The sequence below is a fragment of the Fulmarus glacialis genome, unplaced genomic scaffold (genome assembly GCF_000690835.1).
Source record: "Fulmarus glacialis isolate BGI_N327 unplaced genomic scaffold, ASM69083v1 scaffold12338, whole genome shotgun sequence".
NCBI classification, from domain to species: domain Eukaryota; kingdom Metazoa; phylum Chordata; class Aves; order Procellariiformes; family Procellariidae; genus Fulmarus; species Fulmarus glacialis.
In genome coordinates this window covers 108827-133905 of record NW_009230200.1, presented here as the reverse complement: position 1 = coordinate 133905, position 25079 = coordinate 108827, and the positions used below count along the sequence as shown (strand labels likewise).

The 25079-nt window shown below is 40.1% G+C and overlaps 1 protein-coding gene across 1 annotated transcript in view; it reads right to left on the bottom strand.

Moving 5' to 3' along the window:
• Positions 1-25079, bottom strand: part of LOC104081398 (LIM domain-binding protein 2) — a gene marked incomplete at its 3' end in the record, with an annotated part of 132005 nt that overhangs the window by 14580 nt on the left and 92346 nt on the right. The window contains exons 3-4 of the mRNA XM_009584134.1: positions 22480-22602; positions 20784-20867 (exon numbers count right to left, since the gene is read on the bottom strand). Of these exons, the coding sequence (XP_009582429.1) occupies positions 20784-20867; positions 22480-22602 (207 nt within the window). The remainder of the gene's footprint in view (positions 1-20783; positions 20868-22479; positions 22603-25079) is intronic.

Sequence of the window (25079 nt, the reverse complement as noted above, 5' to 3'; positions counted from 1 at the left end):
GAGGAGTCCTCCCCCTGAGGAGGAAGGAGCGGCAGAGACAACGTGTGATGAACTGACCACAACCCCCATTCCCCGTCCCCCTGCGCCGCTCGGGGGGAGGAGGTAGAGGAAAATCGGGAGTGAAGTTGAGCGTGGGAAGAAGGGAGGGGTGGGGGAAGGTTTTTAAGATTTAATTTTTATTTATCATTACCCAACTCTGATTTGATTGGTAATAAATTAAACCAATTTCCCCAAGTCGAGTCTGTTTTGCCCATGACGGTAACTGCTGAGTGATCTCTCCCTGTCCTTATCTCGACCCACGAGCCTTTCGTTATATTTTCTCTCCCCTGTCCAGCTGAGGAGGGGAGTGACAGAGCGGCTTTGGTGGGCACCTGGTGTCCAGCCGGGGTCAACCCACCGCAGGTCTTGGTGTGTGTCTTGGTATGTCTGTGTTGAATTTCTGGCTTAGTTGTACAGGTGAGATGGAAAAAGGAGAGAGCAATAACACACAATTGTTTCACAAAAAAAAACCTTTCAATGGTTGCCAAATTACTTAATCCACAGACTACTTAGATGAATAACTGAGCTGCTAGCTGAAAAGGAAATGTATTTTCTGGGAAGTCTTTCAAATGCATCCATTCATTTGAAGTTCTCAATAATAGCAATATTGAAAAAGGTCTTCTGTGCGTGTATCAGTGCTACCAACTGCACTGCAGCTCTGCTCTCAGTGCCGTTAACTGTGCGACTAAGGTTGTGCTTCAGCAGCACAGCAACCCTGGCGTTAAAGCTCCTGGGTACCAGTGATGCAGAGAGCTGTGCTTGTAGAAATTAATTTGACCGGTTCAAATTTTTTCAAAAATATTTGACAGGTTACTTTTATATCAGCACACTTCATGCCATACAAGGAATCATCTGCCAGTTCCATTCCAGCATCAGAACAGGTATTGCCCAGCACAAAGAACAAAATCAGTCTAAATTCCACAACGGATGCTCTGTTAATATAACAGAAATGTAATTTTGCTCCCATCCAGTCCAGGCTGAGTTTATATGGCTTGGTGATCCAGCGCACAAGGATCCAGTACTAATGGGTATGGAACCACAGACTTATGGGTACATTTATGCTCCCAAATAAAATGGATGAGGCCCATTCTCCAGCCTTCACAGCATGTGACAGAGCAACGCTTGTGTGCATGCAGCCTAACTCTGCCCGCTGCCAGCGGAGGGTGGCCCCAGCCGCTCTTCTTACTGGAAACCATCCCTTGCCCAGGCTGCTCTGAGAACGGTACCAAGACACGGTCTCAGAGAGAGCGAGGTGGCAGGGGATAAATTGTCTGAGAAAACGTGCAAACAGCTCACCTGGGTGGATATTTATATGCCAGCTCTCGACTCAGTGCCATAACTCTGTTTGGTTTATTAGCGGAAATGTAGCCAGAGAGACTTATGCCAAGAACATTGTCTACCTAATGACAGCTACAGGTCTGGTGACTGGGATGTCCTATTTGTTATCCATGGTGAAGAGGAACTGGACAAATTGGACAGACCTACTTTTCTGGATCGGGAAGCCGAAATCTGTGATCACTTGCAGATAGCACTGTCCATACATTACTGATGCATGTAGATAGTATGCAGTGGTCCTGGTGCTGCTGGAGACAGTGCTGCTGTTATTTCCAGAGTGGCCACAATGTCCCCGGAAGCTCACAAGACATGGTGTCTGTCTCTGGAAACTCTGACCACAACAACACTTATAATTTGGCTTTTTATACTTTATTTATAAAAAAATATTTACAATTTATGTCTTCGTATGTGAGCAAGGCAATGTGAATTTTACTTCTGGCACATGGTTTGCCTATGCTAACACATCAATTTTCTTCAAGCAGTTCAGTGCTTTTAGAGAGCAAGGAGAGATTTTGAACTTTTCTGCTAGTGTGATCACAGTAATGTATCCTCTATCTTCAAAACAGCTTTTTAATGTGTTCCAGCCAGGACTGAAAATATCACACAAGTCACAGAACAATTGTCAAATTCTCATTATCAGTACTAGTGTCAGGAGAAGTCAGTTTTATGGGGAAGGAGTTACTGAGACCTTAAGATTCCTGTGGTGTTTTCTTTTTTTTTTTTCCCTGAGAAAATAGCCTCCTGGTAGAGCATGCAGCATCTAGAAAGACCTTCCAATGGTTCCCTGAACTACTCTATGTCCCATCTATATAATAAGGAAACTAATAATTCCATAATTCGAAATGGGTACTGTGAGGATACTTTCTGCTCTTGTCAAACACCAGTAATGTCTCAGTGAAATGGGAGCCACTGGGCTCAGTTTGGCAGTAATTCAGTGAAATGTAATGGCCTGTGATATACACAAAGTCAGACTGGATTCTCTGCTGATGCCTTATGTCCTTTAACACCATCCATCTATGAATTAATGATGCTTTTATCAGTAATTCTGAGGTGTTCCGATACTATAAGAACTGAAAATTAAACTACCTAAACAGTTACTACTTTTTATTGTATTTCTTTAAGGGACCCCTTTATTTTTACAGTCACATTCCGAAATATTGTCCTACTCAACACCAAAGAAAAGGACATAGAAAATTCTTTCCCTCTTTTTTTTCCTGCAGCTAAGCCAGAATTTTTCAAGTCTTTAAAGATGGGACAGTATTTGCAGCTCTTGTGTGTCATCTCACAGAGGAAGCCATTTATCACCAAGTTAAACTTCTGCGCAAATGGCTTTTGACTTCCACAGCCATTATCTTTTGTGGCACAGATTGTTAAGTGTGATTATTACCAATTAAATAAGCAACAATTCAGTTACGTTTCTTATAGCAATTTATATTACAAGGGAAAAACTGTAACTTCCAATATTTAAGCAGTCTTGATGAAGATAAATAAACACATATTTTCAGTGGTTGAAATGGGTTGGTATATCCTAATACACCATATGACACTTCAGAGATGCACCACCACTTCCCAGACTACAGGAAAACTGGGATGTTTTTTCGCTATATTCTGTTCCTATGTTTGACAACACATAAGTCCAATATAATCTCTTGACTAATACACATATTTCACAATAGTATCTGAACAACAGTTTCTCAGCCTTCAATCATATTTTACAGGAAAGCATCCTCAGCAACACTGTTGATCCAAAGATCGGCTGAAAGGATCCAAATGCCTATTACCTGCTCTGATCAACACAATGCATTCTTAGTAAACAGCTGCATTGACTAAACCATCTAAACCACAGTCAGTCTGTGGCCATATCCTGGTGACTGTGTCCAAGCCCAGACTTTGCATGTACATCACAGCACAGTTGAAAAACCTGTGCTTCTTATTCTCTGCAGAATAATTTCCACACTTGTGTTTCCTATAGTTAAATAGCAATTCCTACCTGAGTCTGAACTAGACTCCAGAGTAGATAATATTAAGCTCCACAACCTTCCCCACTCCTAAAAATGGTAAATGAAAAAATCAAATCTCTGAGGTCTATGAAATGACATCATTCTTCCTTCCCTCTTCTGGCTGCAGACTTGTAAGCACCCAGATTTTTGTTTTCATAGCTTTCTGAAACAATTTTCTTTTTCCAAATGTATTTCAACACACAGTCCCATGTGTCTTTTTTTTTTTCAGCAGATGGTGCAAATGAACTGGCTTATACAGTATTTGCTTAATCCTATGCTCCTTTGAATTGCTGTTTTGAGACTAATGCAGCTACTTTGTTATTGTGAATTGTCTGCATTATGTCCTTGCCTATGTTGTTTGATTTATCTTGTTCTTCCCGAGTGGGTTCATTCTGGGAGCGGATGATGAAGAATCGTACAGCTTGGAGAGCCTTTTAGTTAGCTCCACCGAAAGGTGGAAACTCTTGCTAAGAAATTTCCTGAAGTCTAAGAGATGACACAAGGTATAAAGCACAGCCAGAGCCAGGGATTTCCAATCATTAAAAATATTCTGAGATTGAATGGGAAAAGAATGAGATCATTATGGCATGAGTCAATGATCAAGTCATGAGGATAAATTAGTCTACAGACACCACTGACCAGCAAAGCTTTAGCAGGAATATGCTCTTTCAAGACCCCTTGTTTTTAAGCTTTTAACTAGTTTTGCTGACTGCAGAAGAACCCTACGCTCGGTGTTCTCGGTGGGAAGCAATATGGTATGTGCACCACGAAATGAACATTTAGGGTGTGGAGAACATGAGAAATGCTGGCAATATTTTTATACTCACTAGGTATGCCCCAGTTTCCCCAACCCTTCAGTAATCTGTGGCTAAGTAGAGAAATGAGTTAAACTCTTCTCTTGTTGAGAAGCAAGAAGACTGCAAGTATTTGTATCCAACTGTATAACCTGTGATTGAATGACCCATGAAATATTGAATAATATTCCTGCTACTTAGGAAAAACATTGTTTCAGAGATGTTAGTAATAATTGCTGCCTTCTCTCCCTTCTCCCCCTCTCCCAGAAAGCAAGGCCAGAAGAAATCATGTGGAAGCTTTAGGAAGGGACAGGATCCAAAGGACACTACACTAAGACTGCTGTTTCTTAGATGGCAATGCCAGCTTAAGCAGCACCATGCTGTCCCCACTGCTGTGCGAGCCCAGCTATTTGTGTGGTTGTACAGCAAACCAGCTGGGGGAACAGATCTGTCCAAAAAACAAACAAGGGAATAGGCAGCATGTGGGCAGAAATGTGTGGCTGAAACTGGTGATGTGGGACAAATGCTGCTTAAGAAAATGGTATGGACGACCAATCCATGTGTGGGTTTCTGAAAGCAACTGGAGAAGGTATTCTGCTTGGTGATAGACAAAGGCATTTTTAGGACTGTGTTCTGAGCCAGATCCTTGCTGGCTTGTTTAAGGAAAGCTATCTTACTTTAGCTCTAATTACTGCTGATTATTTCAGCTCCCCAGAAAGGGTCATTCTGGAGCAGAGACTGATGGTACTGTGGAGGCTTGTGGCTCTCAGGTCCAGACTCAGAAGAGCTCTTGGGGATCACCCTTACTCCACTATGGATGGGCTGCATGAGGAAGATGACGTAACAGCTGGGGACCAAATCTCTTTGGCCAGAAGCCAGGATGGATGACAACAGAGAAAACTACATTTAGTTCTATTTAATTTAGCATTTAAATTTCTTTTTATCTGTGTATGACTCTTCTAGTTTTCCCAGTAGCCAAGTATGGTGAAGAGGAGAAAGTGGTTTTTAGAAGAACCATTTTCCTGATGGAATTCTGAAGAATAGTCATTTATCTGGCAGGCTGAGCTAAAGCGGTTTTTCTTCTTATTGTGATAGAAGCTGCCCCCGGATCCTGGCAGAGTAGCAGCACTGGGAATTCACCTTCATCCAGGGTTTGGTATTATAGTACCACGTAAAGTATTAGGGACGTGTAAACAGACCATGGATGTTCAGCCATTTAAGATTCAAGAGACTGTGTCAAAGTATTCCCTGAGCCTTGATACCGTACAACCTCATATTCTGTCTGATCCAGAGTTTAACACAGCTCTGGGTTCATGCCAGGATGGGAAGAGGCTGCACCTGGGCACAGATAAGGTTAAATCTTTACTTTCCATGGCTTTACTTTCCATGGTGATCATTTGTAACCCTTCGGTCTCCCCCATACTTATTTGTTTAGTGCCAAGAAGGCAAATTAAAACAGGCTGGCCACAGGAGGAGCATGGGCATAGCTGAGGATGCACAAGCTCCTCTCCCGATCACTGGGTTTTACTGTGTGCACAATGCTGCATCCACTCTGAGGAGGATCAAACTCCTATGCCAATACTGCTGACACCAGTGGAGTAACAGGTTTGCATAGCCCCTTACGTCTGGCAGATGAAAGCCCATCGTCTGGGCATGACCATGTCGAAAGATCATCTTGGGGGGGATTCCTGAAGCCTCCTCTCACGCAGAAAGGTCAGCTTGTGTCTGGCTGCCACGGCGGGCAGCACCCAGCGGACTGTCAGCTCTGTTGAGTAACGGGGACAGCAGGCAGGGCCACAGTGTGTTGCTTCACCCTGCCAGCACAGCAGGGTCCCTTGGCCAGGAAGACCACTGTGTGTTTGTTACGAGGTGTGTAAGAGGTCTAAAGCAAACATTCAGGGAAGAATCTAAGTCATGAATGCTCCCTACCATTTCATGCGGGGAGATCAAGCAACACTCTCTACTGCTCACAGAAGAAAAAATATATAGAAACTCTGTCACAGTCTCTAGATAAGACTTTGAGCCACCCAGCAGCCTAGCACTAAAAAGAAGCGCTATTTTTTTTCCTTCTATTGACTATAAAATAGCCCAAGGTCACAAATAAGCAAAATGTAGGCTCAAAATACCAACTCCACGTGTAGGCTTGAAACAAAAGTTAAAATTATATCAAATCAACAATAACTCATTCCCATGGTGTTTCACCTGCCCTCATTAGGTTATACAGAACAAATGTCAAAGAGATAACACTCAGGAAAAAGGTGTTCTTCTGATAAGGAAAATAGCTTTGTAGCAGTTCCTTTGGGGGGAAATAAATAGTCTTCCTTCCCTCCTTTTAAAAACAGACTAGCTGATCTATTACTAGATTTGTGCAAAGTTTCTCACAACAAGGTCCTTAAACTGCTGTTATACTTCATTTGTGTCTTGGTAAAATAACGTCATAAGGTCCCAAGATTATTATCTCACAGTGATTTCCAGATAAGACTTGCAGTTTACATGTACAAGTATCTTTTTCCTAATTGCTTGCACTGCAAACTCTTGCTTGGAGTTTGAAAGTCAAGCTGTGTTCCTTCTGTCTCATATATCACCACAATAAAACACTGCACTCAGCGCTTAACAATTCTGTTGTAAAGTGCGACTCAGAAAGGAGGAACCTCTCTAATCTTTGCAAGCTGCATGACTTTGCAGCACTAACAAAAGAAATCAAAGCGTAAATTCTTACTTCACTCAGACAGGCACACAAGGACCAGAGGTATTCAAGAAGGAGCTGGCATTTTTTTTCATATTTTAGCCCCATTTTGTGGACCCAGATACACACTTCCAAGCGTTACAAGTTCTCCACGGCATTCAGGAGCTGTCCTCACATCCTGGAACATGTTGTGTTATGTACCAGTTGGGCACTTTGATGCTTGGCCGTTACACACCTGCCTCCAGTCTAGGCAGCTGGCCTCTTCCGAAGAGGCAAGTAAAGGTATTTCCGTCACTACTAGAAATGTATATGGGAGGGGAGTAAAAAGAGACTGCCATTTCTCCTGCTAGCTGACAGAGCAAATTGTTATTACCAACTGTGATCCCAGTACGCAGGAGAACAATAGTAGCATTTTCCTGTGACAGAAAGAATAGGTACACACAAGCATGCGTTTCTGTTAACATAGAAAAAAAGGAATGAAACAGTTGTAATTATATCAGGCAAAAAATTAGAGGAGAGCTGGTCTTCAAGCTCATTCTTGGTCTGTGACCATGGTCGTACCACTGAATACATTATCAGAAAAAAGAGGATCCAAAAGTACCTACATTTAAGCATTCAACTCCAAGAATATGAGCCATAAAAGTCCTGCTGAGGCACCTGTGTTTCACCCACCTCGGTTGAGGTCAGCCTGGCACATACTCAAACAACTCAGAATTCACAAAATAGTGTGCTTAAGCCCCCTGAAGCCATAGCAGCCCTAGTAAACTAAATGTGCCAGCCCTGTTCTCTGGCAGTGAGGCCAACTGGCAGGGAATGTCCCACCTTCATAATGTCAAGCTTTCTCATGCACCAAGACAGGAGACCACATACAAATTGCCTTCCAGCAATGGACTCTATGTCACGCCAGCTCCTGAACTGTGCCCAGGAATTATTTGAGTCAGCAAAGCAGGCCAGGGACAACTCTAAAAGAGTATAGACGTTGCATTCAGGTACCTAAGAACATCGCTAGATGTTGTTTAATGTACAAGGATGGACATAACCTGAGGGTCTTAAATAGACAAATGAGCTCTAAGTCTGACAGACCTGGATGGCTTAAGTACATAGAAGTACAAGTTGAGTACATAGAAGAGCAACCACTGGCACCTTCACTCCAACCTGCTGTTCAGTAGCTCTTCAATAAAAAAATGAATCCTGAGAACAAAGACTGGAGCACAGAAGTCCTCATTCTTAGTCAGCCACGCTCCCTATCAGCTGAGACAATCTGGCTCCTTTTTGTACTCTCCTTTCTGACCCAGGGAGCCATGCCCTCCTGGCTGCATTGTGGCCCAGCTTCAATAGGTTGCTCACAGCACACACTATTTTTTTAGCTTGTTCACGGTGCATCAGCACATGAGGCTTTGAACTCCCTCAGGTTAAGGAGGACATTGACCTGTATGTCAAGATCTCTGGGCAGGGGTTCTGGAATACCAGATAAAGCCAGGCATCACTTACCACCTCCAATGCTGTGCTGTAAAAATATAATGGCTGGCTGAAACTGGCATGGCACAGATGCCTGTGGTGTCCCAAGCAATGAACTCCCGTCAAAGATAAGCCTCTAGCTGAAGGCTGCAGTGAAGCCCCTAAGTCTGACTGTGGCTTTATGTCCTTTGGAGCATCCTAAAGCTCTTCACCTGTGCAATGGGTATAATGGCTTTTAAAACAATATTGCTAGAATAAAAAATTTAAAATTGCAAAAAGATCAGATACTATGATGACGGGAGTGCAGGTAGATCTAGATTTTTGGGTCCACAGGAAATGTGAGAAGGCATAACAAAATTCATTATAGGAAATGGCTTTACTATGCTAGAACTTTCAGGCACGTTTTCAATGATGTCATGGACATATACTTCAGGAAATGTACATGGATGAACTTTTTTCCCCTCTTCATAATTATTTCTATTTTATAATAGCTGCAAGAGCCTGCAGGCAATGCATTTTCTTGTACCTTTTTGGATGGCTGAAGTCATCTGGTTTTCCTGATGCTACGCAATTCATTCAAGGTGTTTAATACTGATAACCAACCACAGATGCACTCCCTGGACTTTCCCATTGCCTCAGTAACACACTGCCTAAAATGGCCAACTAATATAGGGGTTTTTTTTTTCAACTAAAACTGCGGAAAACACAGAATTTTATATTAATGTAAAAATATCTATGTGATAAGCAAAAAACAAAAAAGTCATCATAGATTAATCTCTTCTGGGTTTTGTTTAATTTTTTTGAGCGCTCCCAAGAGGGAAGTTGAATTGTTCATCACCAAAGGCGTTTTCTGCACAATCACAATTTCTATGATATTCTATAGATTCATGCAGCCTTATTTATTAAAACACAGAGAGTTGAGTGTTATTAAATGCATGTTTCTGACAGCCCCTACAGATATGAATAAAGTAGCTAATGAGAAGAAAAACTGCCCATATTGCCTTATTCCCAAGGCACAGATCATCTTTAAGCTAGATTGTGATGACAAATGGTTGTTTTCACCTTTATATACACCACCTTCCATGATTACATACATAGATGAATAGCTTTTTGGACTATCCTCAGACACTGTGTCAAGAACTTGATTCCAGCCTTACTAGTAGGAAGCTGAGCAAAGATGAACTGTATTAATTGTTTGGGAAAGCATATGTTTATGTGCCTAAAAGGAATGAGTGTGAGCAAAATTTAAGCTCACCTTTTAAAAGCTTTGTCAAAGCAAGCCCGAATAATATTAAATGCATGTAATTTTCCTCTAAGTTTTTTTCTCTGTTTTGGCCTGATTTTTTAATAACTCAGTATAATTCCACTGAAATCAACAACCCTCTTGCAGTTGATACCCTCTGAAGTTCTTTCTAATCTAATTCTTGTCCAGAAAGAAACTATAAAAGAACAAAACTTTGAACAATGAAATCAAACACTTTTAAAGTGTTAAAAATGCAAGCTCCCTTTAGGTTTGTGTGAGAATATAAATTAGGGGTAAAAGCTGACATGATACATCCATCTCGAGAAGTACTAAACAGCCACAACATCCATTTAAACAAAGGCATTATGAAGGACCAATAACTGCCTTCATAGCTGCTTTCTTCTTTAATTTCACTTAAAGGAAATGGAGAGAAAAAAGCCTAATATATCAGTCCAAACCAATCAGCGTTAAAAAAAGTATTTTGTTTTATATTTTGATCCTTCCTACGATTTCTCTGGTTTTCTATCCTCTTCAAGGAAATGGTCTTTAGCAGAATTTGGTGCAAGAAACATGGGAGGACAGTGTAAGCAGAGAAGTGAGAGCATCTTCATAGACAGCATCCTTCTCAAGCCCCCTGGGGGGCTAGAGTGCTTTGGCTTATGTGGGTAAATTTTGGTTTTGCTCCTTTTCCTAATCCCTACTGCAGTAGTCAGTGAAAAAGAAAAAGAAAGCTCTTGAAGCTTTTGTGGTCCTTTTTTTTTTTTGGTCTAGACGGGAGGCAGCCTTTTCCCTCTAAACTGGGTTCGTACTCCGAAGAGTCTCGAGCAGTGCATGGCTGCTCCCTGTGGTCTCAACAGAACCGGGCTGACTGGCAGACGCTTGGGAGCAAGCCTTGGAGGTCAGAATATGACTGTCCACATGTCCTTTGCTGCTGTGAAGTTCACTGATTAACCTGATAGTGTTCATTCCTTGTATAAATACCACAGGACAAGCTTTGCACCTACTTACGTCACTCTGGAGAAAGGCCACTGCTTTCTGAGATGTTATTCTAGTTTGCATACTTGTGTAATTGAAAGCAGAATTTTTCCTTACCATTTATTACAGCAACAGGAAGCTTACTTTAGGTAGCAAAGTAGCCCACAGTAGGAATCTAAATATTAAAATAAGACTATAGGTACCAACCATCCTTATATTAAACTAGAAAGAATTTGAAGAAGCTGAGAAATAAAGAGACCAGAGGGTCTTCAAGATACAATTAGCCACAAAGAAGGTGCACAAAAGAAACAAAAAGTGTAATGAATATGATTTGGGTGATAACATTGGAAGACTCCAAGAATATACATTTTGTTCTGAATAATTTTTCATTCTCCTTACACTGTTAGCTATCATAATGAGCAAGCTGTATTTCATGTTCTGTTTCTTATTGCAATTATTTTCATAAAATTAATTCATTTTAAAAATTACATTGTTCAAGGGCACTTAGCAATAGAATATATGATATTCTTTCCTTTGTATGGCTGAACATTTCATCTCACACACTGGAAAAGAAAATCAGTAAGGCACCCAAGGATACACTGGAATATCACCACGATATTGGGAGAGTTACAAAAGACAGAGACTTGCTATTAAATAGACTATAATTTTTCAAATGACACCATAGCTCTAACACATCTTGTCGAAAGCTAATCAGTGGAAAGGTCCGGTGTAGTGTTTAGAAGATTGAAACTGTACTTCCTTCCTTTGCATATCAATGTCAGAAGATTGTTCCATTTTATATTTCATTACTTTGATTGGAAAGTTTCTAGAAAGAAACCTCTGCCTTCTTGTAGACTTGGGATCTACATTACATTGTGGTATACAGAGTGGTAATACTCCTGGTGAAGCTGGTACAGCGAAGCACCAGAGTGAGACAAGGTCTGCTCTGGAGAGTACTGTGAACGCTGCCCAATCACCAATACCATGTTGTTTAGACAGTGCTTGTATTTTCCTTGGAGGTTTTGATCCAGCATAGCTGGGTCCAATCCCGCTTTATAAATGAGATGCTATGAAATCTAGGCTAGGGAATACGGCTGTGGGCTTTTTTTCACGTGCTTCGTACTTACTTTAGTAAAACCATCTTATCTTGGGTAGAAATGGTGCACAGTCCTTTAATTAAATCAGCTCTAAGTTTTGCCTGAATGATTAATAAAATGAGAAAATTCTCTGTCTTGCTATGAAAGCACTATTCTTTTGTATTCCTTCATTCTTTTCTATTCCTAAACCCTTTCTTCCAGTCAGATCCCCCAGTTGATATTTGTTCCTTTGGGCTCACCTAAGAACTATAATCTGTGGCTAAATCAAGTTAATTTTCTTTTGTCACGCAACTCCAAAACAAAACAACAAAAAAACCAAGCAATGAAAATAACCATTTGTTGTTGTTGTTGCTCACAAAGCATGGCATTTTCATGGCTAAAATTGCCCAAGGGATTGGAGAAATTAATTTCAATAAATTGGATTTTATGGGTATAAAAGACCTCTGAATAAATGAAAAACTATGAGATGACATTTGGATCAAAGGAGCTATATCCATTGACTTCAATGGATGTTGAACTGGATCTTTGATTAACAAACTGCCTTATTATGAAGTAAGAGTGAGGCAGCAACACCGACTGGAAAAGGTAACAAGAGACAGGATTAAGGAAGTGATTTGGGGTAGGGAGGAATATTCAATACAGCACAGTTTTCTAGCTGTGCAGAATACAGTACCAGAAATTACACAATTCAGTTGGAAACCTGTGTTATCATTTTGATAATGTTTTCTGCCTCCACTCTGCTCACAAGCCTCCTGTATGCACCAGTACAGGTCTGGTTCAGCACCTCTGCTCATCGGCACTGCCTGTAGATTCTCCACGTTACACCCTATGGGTCTACCTTAGGTAAGGTAAACACAAAATCATGGGCTTCTGTTTATTAATTTGATACACCTGTTGATATTTCCTTTAACATGAACAGAAGGTATGCTTACAAATCAAAAGCAATGGACAGATTTGCAAGTTAATGACCACCAGCTAGACACTGATATATTCATATATATGTACACACAGCAGTGAAAAAGCTTACCAAAGTTTTCTAATAGCTTAGTACAAATGGAGAATATTTGCAATTAATCAGTAAATTACTAAACAGTGTGGTTCATAGGGAACCTACAAAAATGTGTGTTCCATTTATATCCATATGTACATATATATAGATAGAATTCTGTTTTTCACTCAGAACCAGTGCAATAAATCAACCTTTTCTCTTTCTGCTTATTTTGTTTTCAATTCCAGTTTTGTAAATTATGGTAATCTGGTATGAGCAAGAGTCTGCTCTAAACTGTACCGCTGAAAGTCAGTAGTCACTCTACTGACGTGAATAAATTTATAGCAGTGTGAGGCCATAATAGGTCAGACACAACCGCTATAATGTTCTCAGATCCAGAAGTAAGAAAGGGAAATTTACAGCTTAGGATCTGTAGGATTCCCCAGCACTTTCATGTCTTCTCCTTTCAGTGCTGGCAAATTTGGAGATGAGGTCCAACTTCAAGACAGATGCCAGCTGATATGAATCCATACTGCTGTTCTCTTCCCTGCCCAACACAGTAGCACTCAGGGAGCTATTAAGGATGGTCATCATTTGGGTAGATTAGTTTTTTCATCAGATCAGTCTCCTGACCCAGCTCTGACAGTGCTTGCACCAGTACAAGGGAGGTGACTGGAAGACAAATTTAGCTTTGTGTGTGCCAGTCTCTAAAACCCACAGGTTTTGGTTTTTAGGGTTTCTGTTGTGAATATAAAATGGCAAGATTACAGCAGAAAAAGTGGGAGTATACAGACAGACTGAATGACAAAGTGGGGACGCATCCTCCATACAGACAAGGATCAGGGCATCACACAAGAAAGATGAGAGCTTTTCAGGAACATCCTAGAAATAGGATCAAACTCAAGAGCCCAAAGCAAACCTCCAACATATGTAGACGTGGAAAAGGCAAATTTCATCTTGAGATGCATCGAAGAAGATCTCTCCAGCAGAGAAAGGGAAGCAGTAATGCCATTTTACCTATAGAAAGAGTGGCAGCGGAACGGGAAGGGACAAGCGGGCTAACCAGTAAAGTTAACTACATATAGAAAAGTATTAAAAAAGATTATATGACCTAGTTGCTTGTGATATCACAATAAACACTCATGAAATAGTCTTTCTGAAGATTAAAAACACAAAGTGTGGGGGTATAGTATTCACTTTCCAAATCAAGAGCAGACCACAAGGCTGCCATAAGCTTTCCACAATGAATACTTCAGGTTCTAAAATAACTGCTTCCAAGACAAAGATTTGAACCACTAGCTTTGCATTAAAGCCTACTTCTTGACCTCTTCTGAGCACCCACCCCTCCCTGCATAACAATTTGCACCAAACACCCGTGGATATTCAATATTAAACAACTAATTAAAATTTTTGCTGTTTTCATTGCTTTGAACAAGAAGCTGGTTTTGGCGTTTTCAGGTCTTCATACAAATCGTACCTCTGCAGCTCTCATTTCTAAACTTAATTAATAGTTATTATTATTTATGACTGCACTGCATACTAGTCCAAGCTTTAATTTGGTCTTCTAAAAAGAGAGCCTGTGGCTGTGTTCTTGGACTTTTTTTCTTCATCTTTTTTCTTTTCTGAAATAACATTATTAGTTCAAATATTGTAGCTTGTTTTTATATGGCTAGTGCTTTGTCTTTGTCTCTCTTTTTCTCCCTTTTACCCTTCTGACTTTTTTATTTTTAAACTGCTCCAACCTAACTTCATTCTGATTTCTTACTCATGGATGCTTCAAGGACTCACATCGCTGATTATCATCCTTCCATTCTCATTAGTCCAGACCTTAATTTTATTTCAAAGGTCATATGGTCTGTATGTCCAGTGGGCACGATAGCTGGCTTGTGTTCATACACAATATATCTTTCTCCTTAACTGATACTCATGAGACTAGTAGTGCCCTTTGTGTGAAGACCGGCCATTACCATCTCCAGAATACCGGTAAAATTTGCCATTTCTGCTAAAATCCCAATTTGTTCTCTAATCACTTGCAGTCTGTTCCTATTGCCCATTTTTCACTGACTTCTGAAATTCCTGCTATCTGCAGACACTAAAATCTGTTTCTGAGCCATGAGAAGCAGAAGTGGTCACTACTGCACCAGCTCACTGTACTCTCCAAAGTCTGGTTTAAAATTGCCATCTGATTTTTTTTAATGCTATTGGGTTTGCTCCATCTTTTTTTGCTTCTCATGTGCCACAATTTTCCCATCTATAAAACACTTCATGTGTTTTAATAAAACGCCTAGATATCAATGGACGAAAAGCACACCACTATTATTGTTTACAATATGAATGTTATCTTTCCAATCCATGTCCTATCCAGAGATTGCTTCAGATTCCATCTTCTCTTCAGAACATTTCTAAGTTGGTGCTTCATTCTCTACCTGTCCTGTTCTTCTGCAACTCTCCCATCCCCGCTCCCTTGTCCCACCCATTCCACCCTCACCACTTCTTTTTTAAAAATTTTGCTGTATTGTTTTCTCTGATCTTTCCTGCTTATGATGGAATAACTCTTGATATAACTATTCTGTGATGTTGTATCTTTATTAAAAAAGGGAAAAGCTAACATTTGACTGTATGAGCTGTTGCAAAGAATACATTTCTTCTCATTTATTATTCTGAAAGTAACATATAACACTGTGTATAAAGCATTAGATGCATAAAAGAGAGGAACAGAAACCACCGTGATCATTACTAAAATAAATGCTAAGAAATTACATTACCAGAAAACCTTGGCAGAATCCGCTAATTATAGTTGGCACAGATAGATTACAGATAGCCAGCTATAGTCATCTGAATCCTTCTGTGAGAACCCTCTGGTTTTGACTGCATTTTCCTGGGGAGAGCTGCCCCAAGCTGAATTGGTTTAGGTTGAAAAATTCCATCATTTATAGGAATAAAGTCTACAAAATGTTGTGTCTGCTTTCAGCATCTCCTTTTGAGGATTCTTTAAAATTTTGACAGCTTTCATAGGAAAAGCTCCAGAATGATTATATGATCCAAACCCCCTCCTTTGAGTGCTTGTGAACCCTTAATAGAACTTCTTATCCATATCCATTAGGATATAGCATCTCGCTACATGATCACATACTCGGTTTCCCTAACACCCCCCATTCAGTGCACAGCACAAAGTAAATGAAGTTGCTGTGTGTAAGACTTTATTTGCATTTACTGAAGGCATGGAAATGTGGCAGAAGCATGAAGCAGGAACTGCAGAACAAAAAAGCATGAGCTTAGAGTAACCCAATGCTGCTTTAATAAACTGCCCCTGCCCCTAAGCTCTGCTCTGGTACTAAGTCATGTAAAAAGCATTTTCACCAGTGTGTTCCCAGAAACACCTTTTTCAACTGTATAGCTAGCCCGAGACAACAGACTGCATCCAACGGCAATTGTTTTGTTATTAGTATATGGGACGAGATGAAATTCCAAGTGCTCTGCAAAATCAGGCCCTTGCTTTCTCAGAATGGCCACCTCCCCTTAGCTGACCCCTCCGAGTGCGTCGGTGCTCATCCATGTGCCTCAATGCACACGTGCACACCGGGAATGCCAATGCCTCTTCAGCTGGTAGGTGCTATGCAGCCAATAACATTTGCAATTGAGATACTAGAATGACACTGCAGAAAAGCCCACAAGGAAATGAGTAGCACTGGAGCACTTGCTACTGAGTGAGCGCTAGTCATCCCCTGCACTGCATGTGTCGGGGAGTCTGTGGGAAACACAATGCGTGATGATGTAGTTAGAAGATGATGACTCACAAAGGGAAACGAATTCATGTTGCATGGGTGACTACAATAGCATTTCTTTTCCCTGAGTACCTGACTTTGCACCCTTAACACACTTGCAGGTAATCTTTCTCCTTCTTCTCTGAAGATACACAAACAGCTGTAAAATATTGACCAGATAGCTGCCATAAACTGTTACATATTAGGAGCAAACTAGCTCCCAAATGATTTGAGTTCATATCCTTTCCATGCATGAAACCATATTTAGAGAAGCAAATTTCCCTGCACATTAAAGGAAGCTGTTGCACGCGTGTCTATTTTGCATGTGCAAAATAAAATTTTACATACACAATGGGTATACATACAAATAGCTTTTGATTGCAATGTAAGTACCGCCTTTAGAAAATTGCGTCCCATTAAATAATTCATGTTATCCTCCTAGCAGAAGAAATCCGAAAGTGTCTAGTGAGGAACTAAATTAGTGAAAGTGGGGATTCAGGAAATATTGTCCTCTGTGTTGCAATAGTAACACTTCATTATTGGTTTATACAGAAAACAAACGAATTGGATAATTTGTAGCTTAGATAAGCCTTGGTTAATATAATCATACAGGATGTAAGGGGAAATGGGAGTGTGCATTCCCCTGCCTAGATACCTCTCCTGACGCAGAGCTGGAGAGCTCTGCCACGCAAATTCTCTCTTTGCAAAGGGCAGATGCAGATTCGGCTCCATTAACACCAATAAACTGGCTACCAGAGCAGACCCACAGCGTGGGGAGGATGCAATAGCTACATCTGGGGAAGAGCACTAAGAAATCGTTCCAATCCAAGCAGTGCAAGAAAGCAGAGACAAATTTTGAAGACCTGCTGGGCAAGATACAAGACACAAGAGCCTATATTTCAAGGCTCAGGCCAGGTAGTCCTGCCTAATTGACAGTAGGGGCTGGCTTTTTTATAATGTCAGATATTTTGACAAAATAAATCATTTTATAGAAGGCAGCAAGAAACATTCGAGCCCCAATTTGTGAATAGTGCTGCTAGTATAAATCTACTGTTTGTAAAGTACATTCAAATCCATTATGCATTGAAGATCTAAATAAAATAGCTGAGCAACTAGAAAATTACATAGAAAAAAAGTAAGAAGATAATGTGTGGGGACTAAATTATTGTAGCTTGGTGGAAACTGTTCTTCTAAGTGTTATCTCCATCTTCAAACTCTGTACAGGATTCCTGTTTGTTCCTGGACTTGTACCAACTGAGACTAGGATATAGGTCTTGGCCTTATTATCTGAAAGTTTGTAATATCCACTACTTGATGACTTGATGAGAAATTACATTTTAAAAAGCTTGATATTAATTTAAAACCTACAAGGTTTTCCTCATTATTTCTCAGACAGCCTATTCAACTCCTAGTCAGCAGCTACAGCAAAGTATGCTGACCCCATTGATGAGGTAATCAATTATACTGGAACAAAACAAACTAGTAACTAGAAAGAAAGGAAGCCTATGGTTTTATACAGAGCTAGAGAAAACAGGGAGAAAGAGCATTTGGCAAATGACACAGGACAAAACATTTCATTTCCAGGTTCCAAGAAGATATATTTTAAATTTGCATTAAATATTAAATGTTCTTCTATGCTGGACAGCTTTACTCAGAGTGAATGAAGACAAACCAGGGCACACATCCAAAGCTGTGGCTCTACAGGCATGTGGCACTCTGGAGAGGAGGTTTACATGCCAGCAACTGCAATTACCCCAACTAGCAACGATTTAGCATTCTGTGATGTCTAGAGCGTAAAAAATCCAGGCTGTACCTTTATATCACAACCACCTGAAATCCAGGTTTAAATTCTGCCTTTAAAGAGACTGCAGCACAGCTTGCTGCTGTGTGCACGTTGGAGAATAAAAATGATTAATTCTGCCCATCAGTGAAGTTTTCGCTTATAAGTATCACAAGCCTTTGCTGTGTGCAGCAGAAAAAAAAATGAAAATCATTTTTATGTTTAGTTTAAAATCCTTATTCAAAACCATGTAACAGTGCTAATTACTAAACATTGGGAAGACTGAATAAAGTATCATAAAATGCTGACTTAAAAAAAACCCAACCACAAAACAAAACACCTTAAACTTAAGTGCATTTACCACATTTTTTCATTGCATGATTTTACAATCCCAAGTTCAGAAAAGATTTTCATGTTAAAATTAACAGAAGAAAGTAATTGGGAAAGGAGTAAATCAAAATGGAAATATATCATTTAATATGAGCTCCCATGATGAGCTGAACATCTGAAAAAAGAGCAGATTGATCAATTCCTCACCACAAGAAAAAGAGACGCAAAGATTGGCTTGGGAGAAAAAAGATTTCCTTTTGGAATCACCACAGCGGGAGCCAGAGGAAGCTTTGCACCCAGAGACCTAATGTTGTCTGTTAAGCTAAAAAACTAGTCTGGAAGAAGAAAAAAAGTAAGACTTCATCTTTTCATCCCCTTCCACTTCACTGCTCCTCTCCCTAGCGCTTATCTTGATCCCAGTTTTCTTTTTCTGAGGATTTTTTTCTCCCTCCCCCCCTTCCTTTCTTTCTCTTTTTTGATGCTGACGAGGGGAGCAGCATGGGTGCCTGATGCCAGCTGCGTCCTAACAGGGACCCTGCCTTTCTCATTTGCATTGTCACATTCAGCAGTTACAGAATATGCCACAAAGGACCCGGAAGGGGTCGGTGATGGAGATAGCGCTGCAAATTCAGCATGGCCCTCCGAGCCTCGCGGAAGACGGCTACTGAGTACTGCTGCTGGTGTGTGCCAGCCCAAGTGCTTGCCAGTGTGTCCGGTCATGCTAAGGGGATTAAGACCTCAAAAGAAGGGCAATGCCTTGTGCCACAGGAAAATTCAGAAAGAAAATATGGAAATAGCCTACCTAAGCCAGCTGCTTGCTGCCCAGTTTGCCACAAGGGTGTAATGCAAAACTTGGTGTGACTGAGGAGGAATCCCCAGTGGGGATTTCTGGACAACGAGCTCTAGGATGCCTCACCACGAGACAACGACAGTGTGACTATAGGGATGTTGCCAAAGCGCAATGGTCGCTCTCTGTACCAAACCAGAGACTAAACTAACTGTGAGAATACAATATGCACAACATACACATATTATTCTTGTATTTATACACGGAAACATTCTAATGCAATGTATTATTCCTCTGAGGTTTTATGCCGTATTCTTCTTTCAGTTACGCTACAGCAGACCTGCCCTGCATAACTCAGACTATAATTTGAACAGTAACTTCTACACTAACACCACATAAGCAACGATCAGCAATGGCTTATCATATTGAGAGAGTAAGGACAACTACAGGCTGTCTACAAGCTGTAGGGATACAGTGAGAGAGATCTCACCACACATCTCAGTCTGCACACTGACCCCCTTAGAGTTCAAAACACTCTAGGGGTAGGACTCCACCCAGAGGGAATGTGTTATAAAGATCATAGACCTGAATGAAGGGCAACTAAAATATAGATTATCAGGTACAGCTCCACATTAGGCTGAAAATAACTGCATTTTCTAGTGTTCTTGTTATCTTAAAAAAGCATCTTGAATAATTACTCACACAATTGAAAGGAACAAAATCAGATATTCCTGGCCAAGTTAGCTTGGTGTATCATTGAGTAATTCTCCTCATTTTATCCACTAATGGCATGTCTAGAAATAAGAAAAATCTGAATTTTAACCTTGAAATAGGAACTCTACAAACCCGTATTTCAGTGTATGCATTGTAAGCCCTCACCAGGGAATACTTTCAAAAATAAAAATAAACTTCCAAACTTTGAATGCACTTTAAGGGTCATAAAGCAATGGGAACAAATGCATTATTTAATCATAAAAAACACACTCAATTCAGTGTAAGGCTGAGGAGGGAGCTCAGGCTCCCAGAGGCAAGTGAAGGGAGGACTGTTCTGAGGGACTGCTGCAAACGGGGCTGGAGCTGAGCTTTCCCTCAGCCCTGCCTCTGCCTGGGAGAGGAGGGGAGGTCGAAGAGCTGGAGAAGACAGGCAGCTCTTAATAAGAATGAGCAGCCATTTTCTCAGGAACAGTGAAGTAGAGAGGAAAAATGGTGGGGAATTTCTTGCTTACAAAAAATGAAGCCATTATTCAAAACTGAGAAGAAAGACCTTTAAAAGCATTGGCTACTCACACATTGCTTCGACTCCATGATAAAATTCTTACCCTTTTTAATGGCACGTTGTTAGCAGCAACATCTTTATTACAGTCTCTGTGTTTCTCCTTCATCCTTATTAAGAGTAAGGTCCATTTCTTACCTGACCGACACAGGCTCTGCTCACATTACCTTGACTCAAAGCTAACAGTAACTTTTAAAAAATGCCCACAATAATCATCAGCTATAGTATGCTTACCCTGAGGTAGTTGAGGGTGAAGTTTGTCAGACCCATTCGAGTGATGTTTTTGGACAGCTGCTCCAGCACCTGAGGGTCTTGTGCCTAAACAGCAGAGGAAAAAAGAATTTTCACTTTGGTTTCTGTCTATTTGTTTTTCTCTATGTGCTTGGTGGAGTGCAGGCAGGGTTCTCTGAAGAAAGATGCCATTCCTATGGAAAAAATACACATTGATCCTAAATTTATGTCATAAGCTATAGAGTTCTGTTTGCACAGGAAAATGCAAAACCTTATGAAATTGAAGCAGAATAAAGACTGTTTTCCAATATCTTCTTTCCATCCCTACCCATTCAAGAGAGAAACCTAGAAGGTCCGGTCATGCACAGGGACGCAAGCGAGCAGGAACCCACCAAAGAGCTTCCTGAGGGATCACAGTACACTTTGAGCCTTCCATTTGTTGGCTGGGAGTCCAGGAGACTAAGCAGATAAAGGCAGGAATAAAGAAGGTATGGCTTTCATTTTGTGGATAAGAAACTGAAGCAGAGAGAACTCATCAAGCCACCTTCAGCAGAGCTGATCACACAAGTGGCATTAAGCACAGGCCAGAGAACCCTTGTCTAAGTTATTTTCCCAGAATTAAACAGGAAAAATGCAAGCACAGTCCTTCTCTGACCCTACCCAGGAGCCCTACCTGTGAGACCAGCCTCCTCTTTAAAACAAGATCAATCTCATTACTAAAATTAGTACCTGCTGGTTGCTGCCTAACCTGGTCTACTCTCTTTGAATTGCAGTCATCTAAATACATGTTGTTGCTCATGGCCATCCTCGCTGTCCCTGAATGGGATACTGTTGAAGAGTTCAGAAGATCAGCCCTCTAAAATAACTCTGAGACAAAAATGGTGGGGCAGATTTTCAAAGGTATTTTCTTCAGGCCTGTAATAGCATTTTCAAAAAAGTCCAGGCTGCTTAAGTTATTTAAAATTCCTCACTAAGAATATATCTTTATCTATGTATATATAAGTAAATCGATGTCAAAATACGGGCACACGTTTGGGCCTGTGTTCTTACCCTCTGTAAAACCATAGTCCTGCAATTACTATCGCATTACTAATCTGAACGATTCTACAGTGCAGAACTGAAAGTGGCAATAAAACTGTCCTTTGTTTTCCCCCAACGGCTTACTTTATAAGAGTTTGACTTCAACCTGTAGAATATTTAATATTTTAATATTCCATTGTGTGTGTTTTCATGCAATTACAAAAAAAAAAAAGTCTTGAAATGTGAAAAAAGATCATCTGGATTAAAATTCTAAAGGTTTCTAAGTAAATATATGGTAATTGCTTATATTCTGTCTCATACAAGGCTAACAGTTTGCTTAATTTAAAGACTAAATATAATTCCTACCTAAAATGATGAAAATTCACTGAATTTACTGTAGTTCATATCAATAAGAATAGATTATGGGCCCAAATCATACAGACCACCAAATGGGATTAAAAGGAAAACTATGTGCTAAAACAAAATGAAAACATAGCAACAGTGGCAACAATAGAGCACTGAGAAACAAGGGAGTGATGAAAGAACTTGTAAATGGATGTAGTTGCAGGCAAACCAAAATATTTATAGTTAATTGTCTTGGGTGTGAAATTTGCTGGAGTTCTTCATAAAACTAATCTCATCTCTTTGCATTAGGTCAAGTGAAAAAAGGATTACTTACATGCATGGCTAGAATGCTGCGTGGGACTAATTCTCTGTACTGTCTAATAGTAAAGTGCCATGTTTTTATTCTCATAAGATCATCAAAAGTAAACTCCAAGATAAGACGTCCTTCTGTGCATACCTAGAATACATAAAATGCATGAAATAAATTCCCAGGAATTTTGTTTTCACTGGTATTGTATCATCGATTAAACAACATTCAAAAATATCAGAGCAGTATTCTATTGTTCATCTCTGCTGGATTAATTGTTTTTCTTTCTCTTGGGGAGAAAAATACAGTGTGGGAAAATGACTTCATAGGCCTTACCGCAGAGACAGTAACTTATAATACTATAGATTTTATAACATTTTACAAACATAGAATATTGTGTGCGCTAAATCTTATTTTCTTTCCCTTGCAGTTTGCTACTGCCAATTAATGACTGAACCTCGCAGTGGAGGTGGCTGTGGTGCAACTGCGTACACTTGATGTCAAGTTGCTGAACCAGTCATTCCCAACCTGTTTTATGTTGCCCTTTCCTTACAATAGCTTGGTATATAAACCTTCCTTTCATGTCCAGTTGGAGTACAGAGAGCCCTGAATGCCTGTGGCCAAACCTGATTTTTTGCCTATTTTTTTCCTTCCTGTCTTTTCCAAGTGTTCTTGTCCTTTCCAGGCATTTTATTCCATTTTTATTTTTCATTTCTTATCTACTTTTATTAACCCCACCCTTCCAAGGAAAGCTAGAGAGGGTGTCTGCCATCGGGCTGCATGAGCTGCATTGCCACAGCAGATTTGAGAGCCAGGGGAGCAAAGAGGTTGCAGTCGTGGCCGACGGAGCTGCTTCCACAGAAAGTGGCTCACGCAGCTTTGTGAGGAGTCTTGTCTGAGAAAGGAGAGAAAATATGGGACGAATAAATGCAGCAAGCGGGTACCGAAATGAAAAGTAAAATAAATTACTGGGGACTTTCAAACAATTGTTCACAACTTTAGGTGGAAAAAAAGTTGTGGCTGTGGTGGTCTTTAAGGTGCAAAATACATGCCCAGCATGGTATCCTGACTGGAGTACTGTAAATGATGCATGGTCTGAAAATTAACTCCCTCTGTTGTTGATTTTTTTCTTTAAGTTGGATGTTTAGACTTACAACTCCTATTCAAAGTAAACTTTCAAGTGCAGGGTACAGAGATATTGTGGAAACAGTGTGTAACAGCTTTCAAAAGAAAAGGTTCCTGCAACTTTGATTTTAGTACAACTAACATTTGCTTGAACAACTAGCCATCCTAGATTCAGTTGAGTAGCCTTTTTACAAGCCCCAACTCAGACTTGGCTAGTTCCCACTTGGGCAAAGTGTGGCTTTTCTGGTTAACAGTTCATTTAACGTCATCACAGTTTTTCCTCCTCTGAAAAACACGTAGGTAATTTTAACAGGCATACTATATAGACAGATTACTGTAGACCTATAAAGCAGAATCTTGCAACAGGTTCTCATCTGCCCTTTTCAACATACCTTAGTGATGCCTTCAAATTTTTAATGTGACTTATTTTGTCATTTGACCCTGATTTTGATTTTCTCATCAGTTGCACTATGATAAGAAATTACACATGGGTACATATGCGCGCATATAAGGATTCATACCAGAAGAAAAACATTTTATATTAATGTTACTGTGTTGAGGCCAAAGATTCTGATTACTGACCAGGTAACATGAAAATATTTCAGGTTTAAAATATTTTTTTTTATAATAATACCTGTGGCTTCTCAAATGTTTCTTCTGTTAAGCTCAAAACCCCACAGCTCTTAACAGATGTATTTTATGTACTGGCATTAACAAATTTTAATAGAAAAACTGAAATACATACCTCGTATCACAGTGGTAAAAATTTATACATCTTATAAAGGAATTTAATTTCCTTATGTAGAGCAGAATTTTACGCATTGCTTTTAATCAATAAAATTGGTGCAGTTCTTATTTTAAATGGGCCTCTTTTTTTTTTTTTTTTTAAAGCTGCCTTTTACATAGAATCCAAAAATCAAAAGGGTCTCCAATTAAGAAAACATTTTCTGTTGTGCTGAATTCATGTTACCGTACTGTGAGCTCTGACATTTTGTTTCTGTGGTAACCAAAATCAGCTGATTAGTTGGCATGGCAACAGAAAAGATGTAATCCCAGCAGACACACTCTAATCAATGCCCCCAGCACAGATGGTCTCCGGAGGATCAACAAGAAAGAGGCTGGCAGGCATTCAGTATATCACGTGGTTGCTCTAGACTAGGCCAGGAAAAAAACTAAAAAAGAACATTTCTCAAACTAACCAATAGCTTTTTAACCCCTTCACTGCACTTATTAATTGTAGGAATTCCAACTGCTCGCACCTATGAAAACGAACTTTGGTCCTGAGCCTTATTGCTCAAAGTCTCGCTCTCCTAACACTGGGCATCTTTTAAACTCTTCCCCTTTTATTAACGACCATTTTTCAGACCTGACTCTGTGCTTGAAAAGAAACCCAAAGCTTATGCAAATCTGGGAAATGCCTGAAATTGTTAGTAAGGATTAAAATCACTGAGTTTCAAGGGCTTCACCTATAAAATCCAGCTGATGGCCCCACTGTTGGGCGC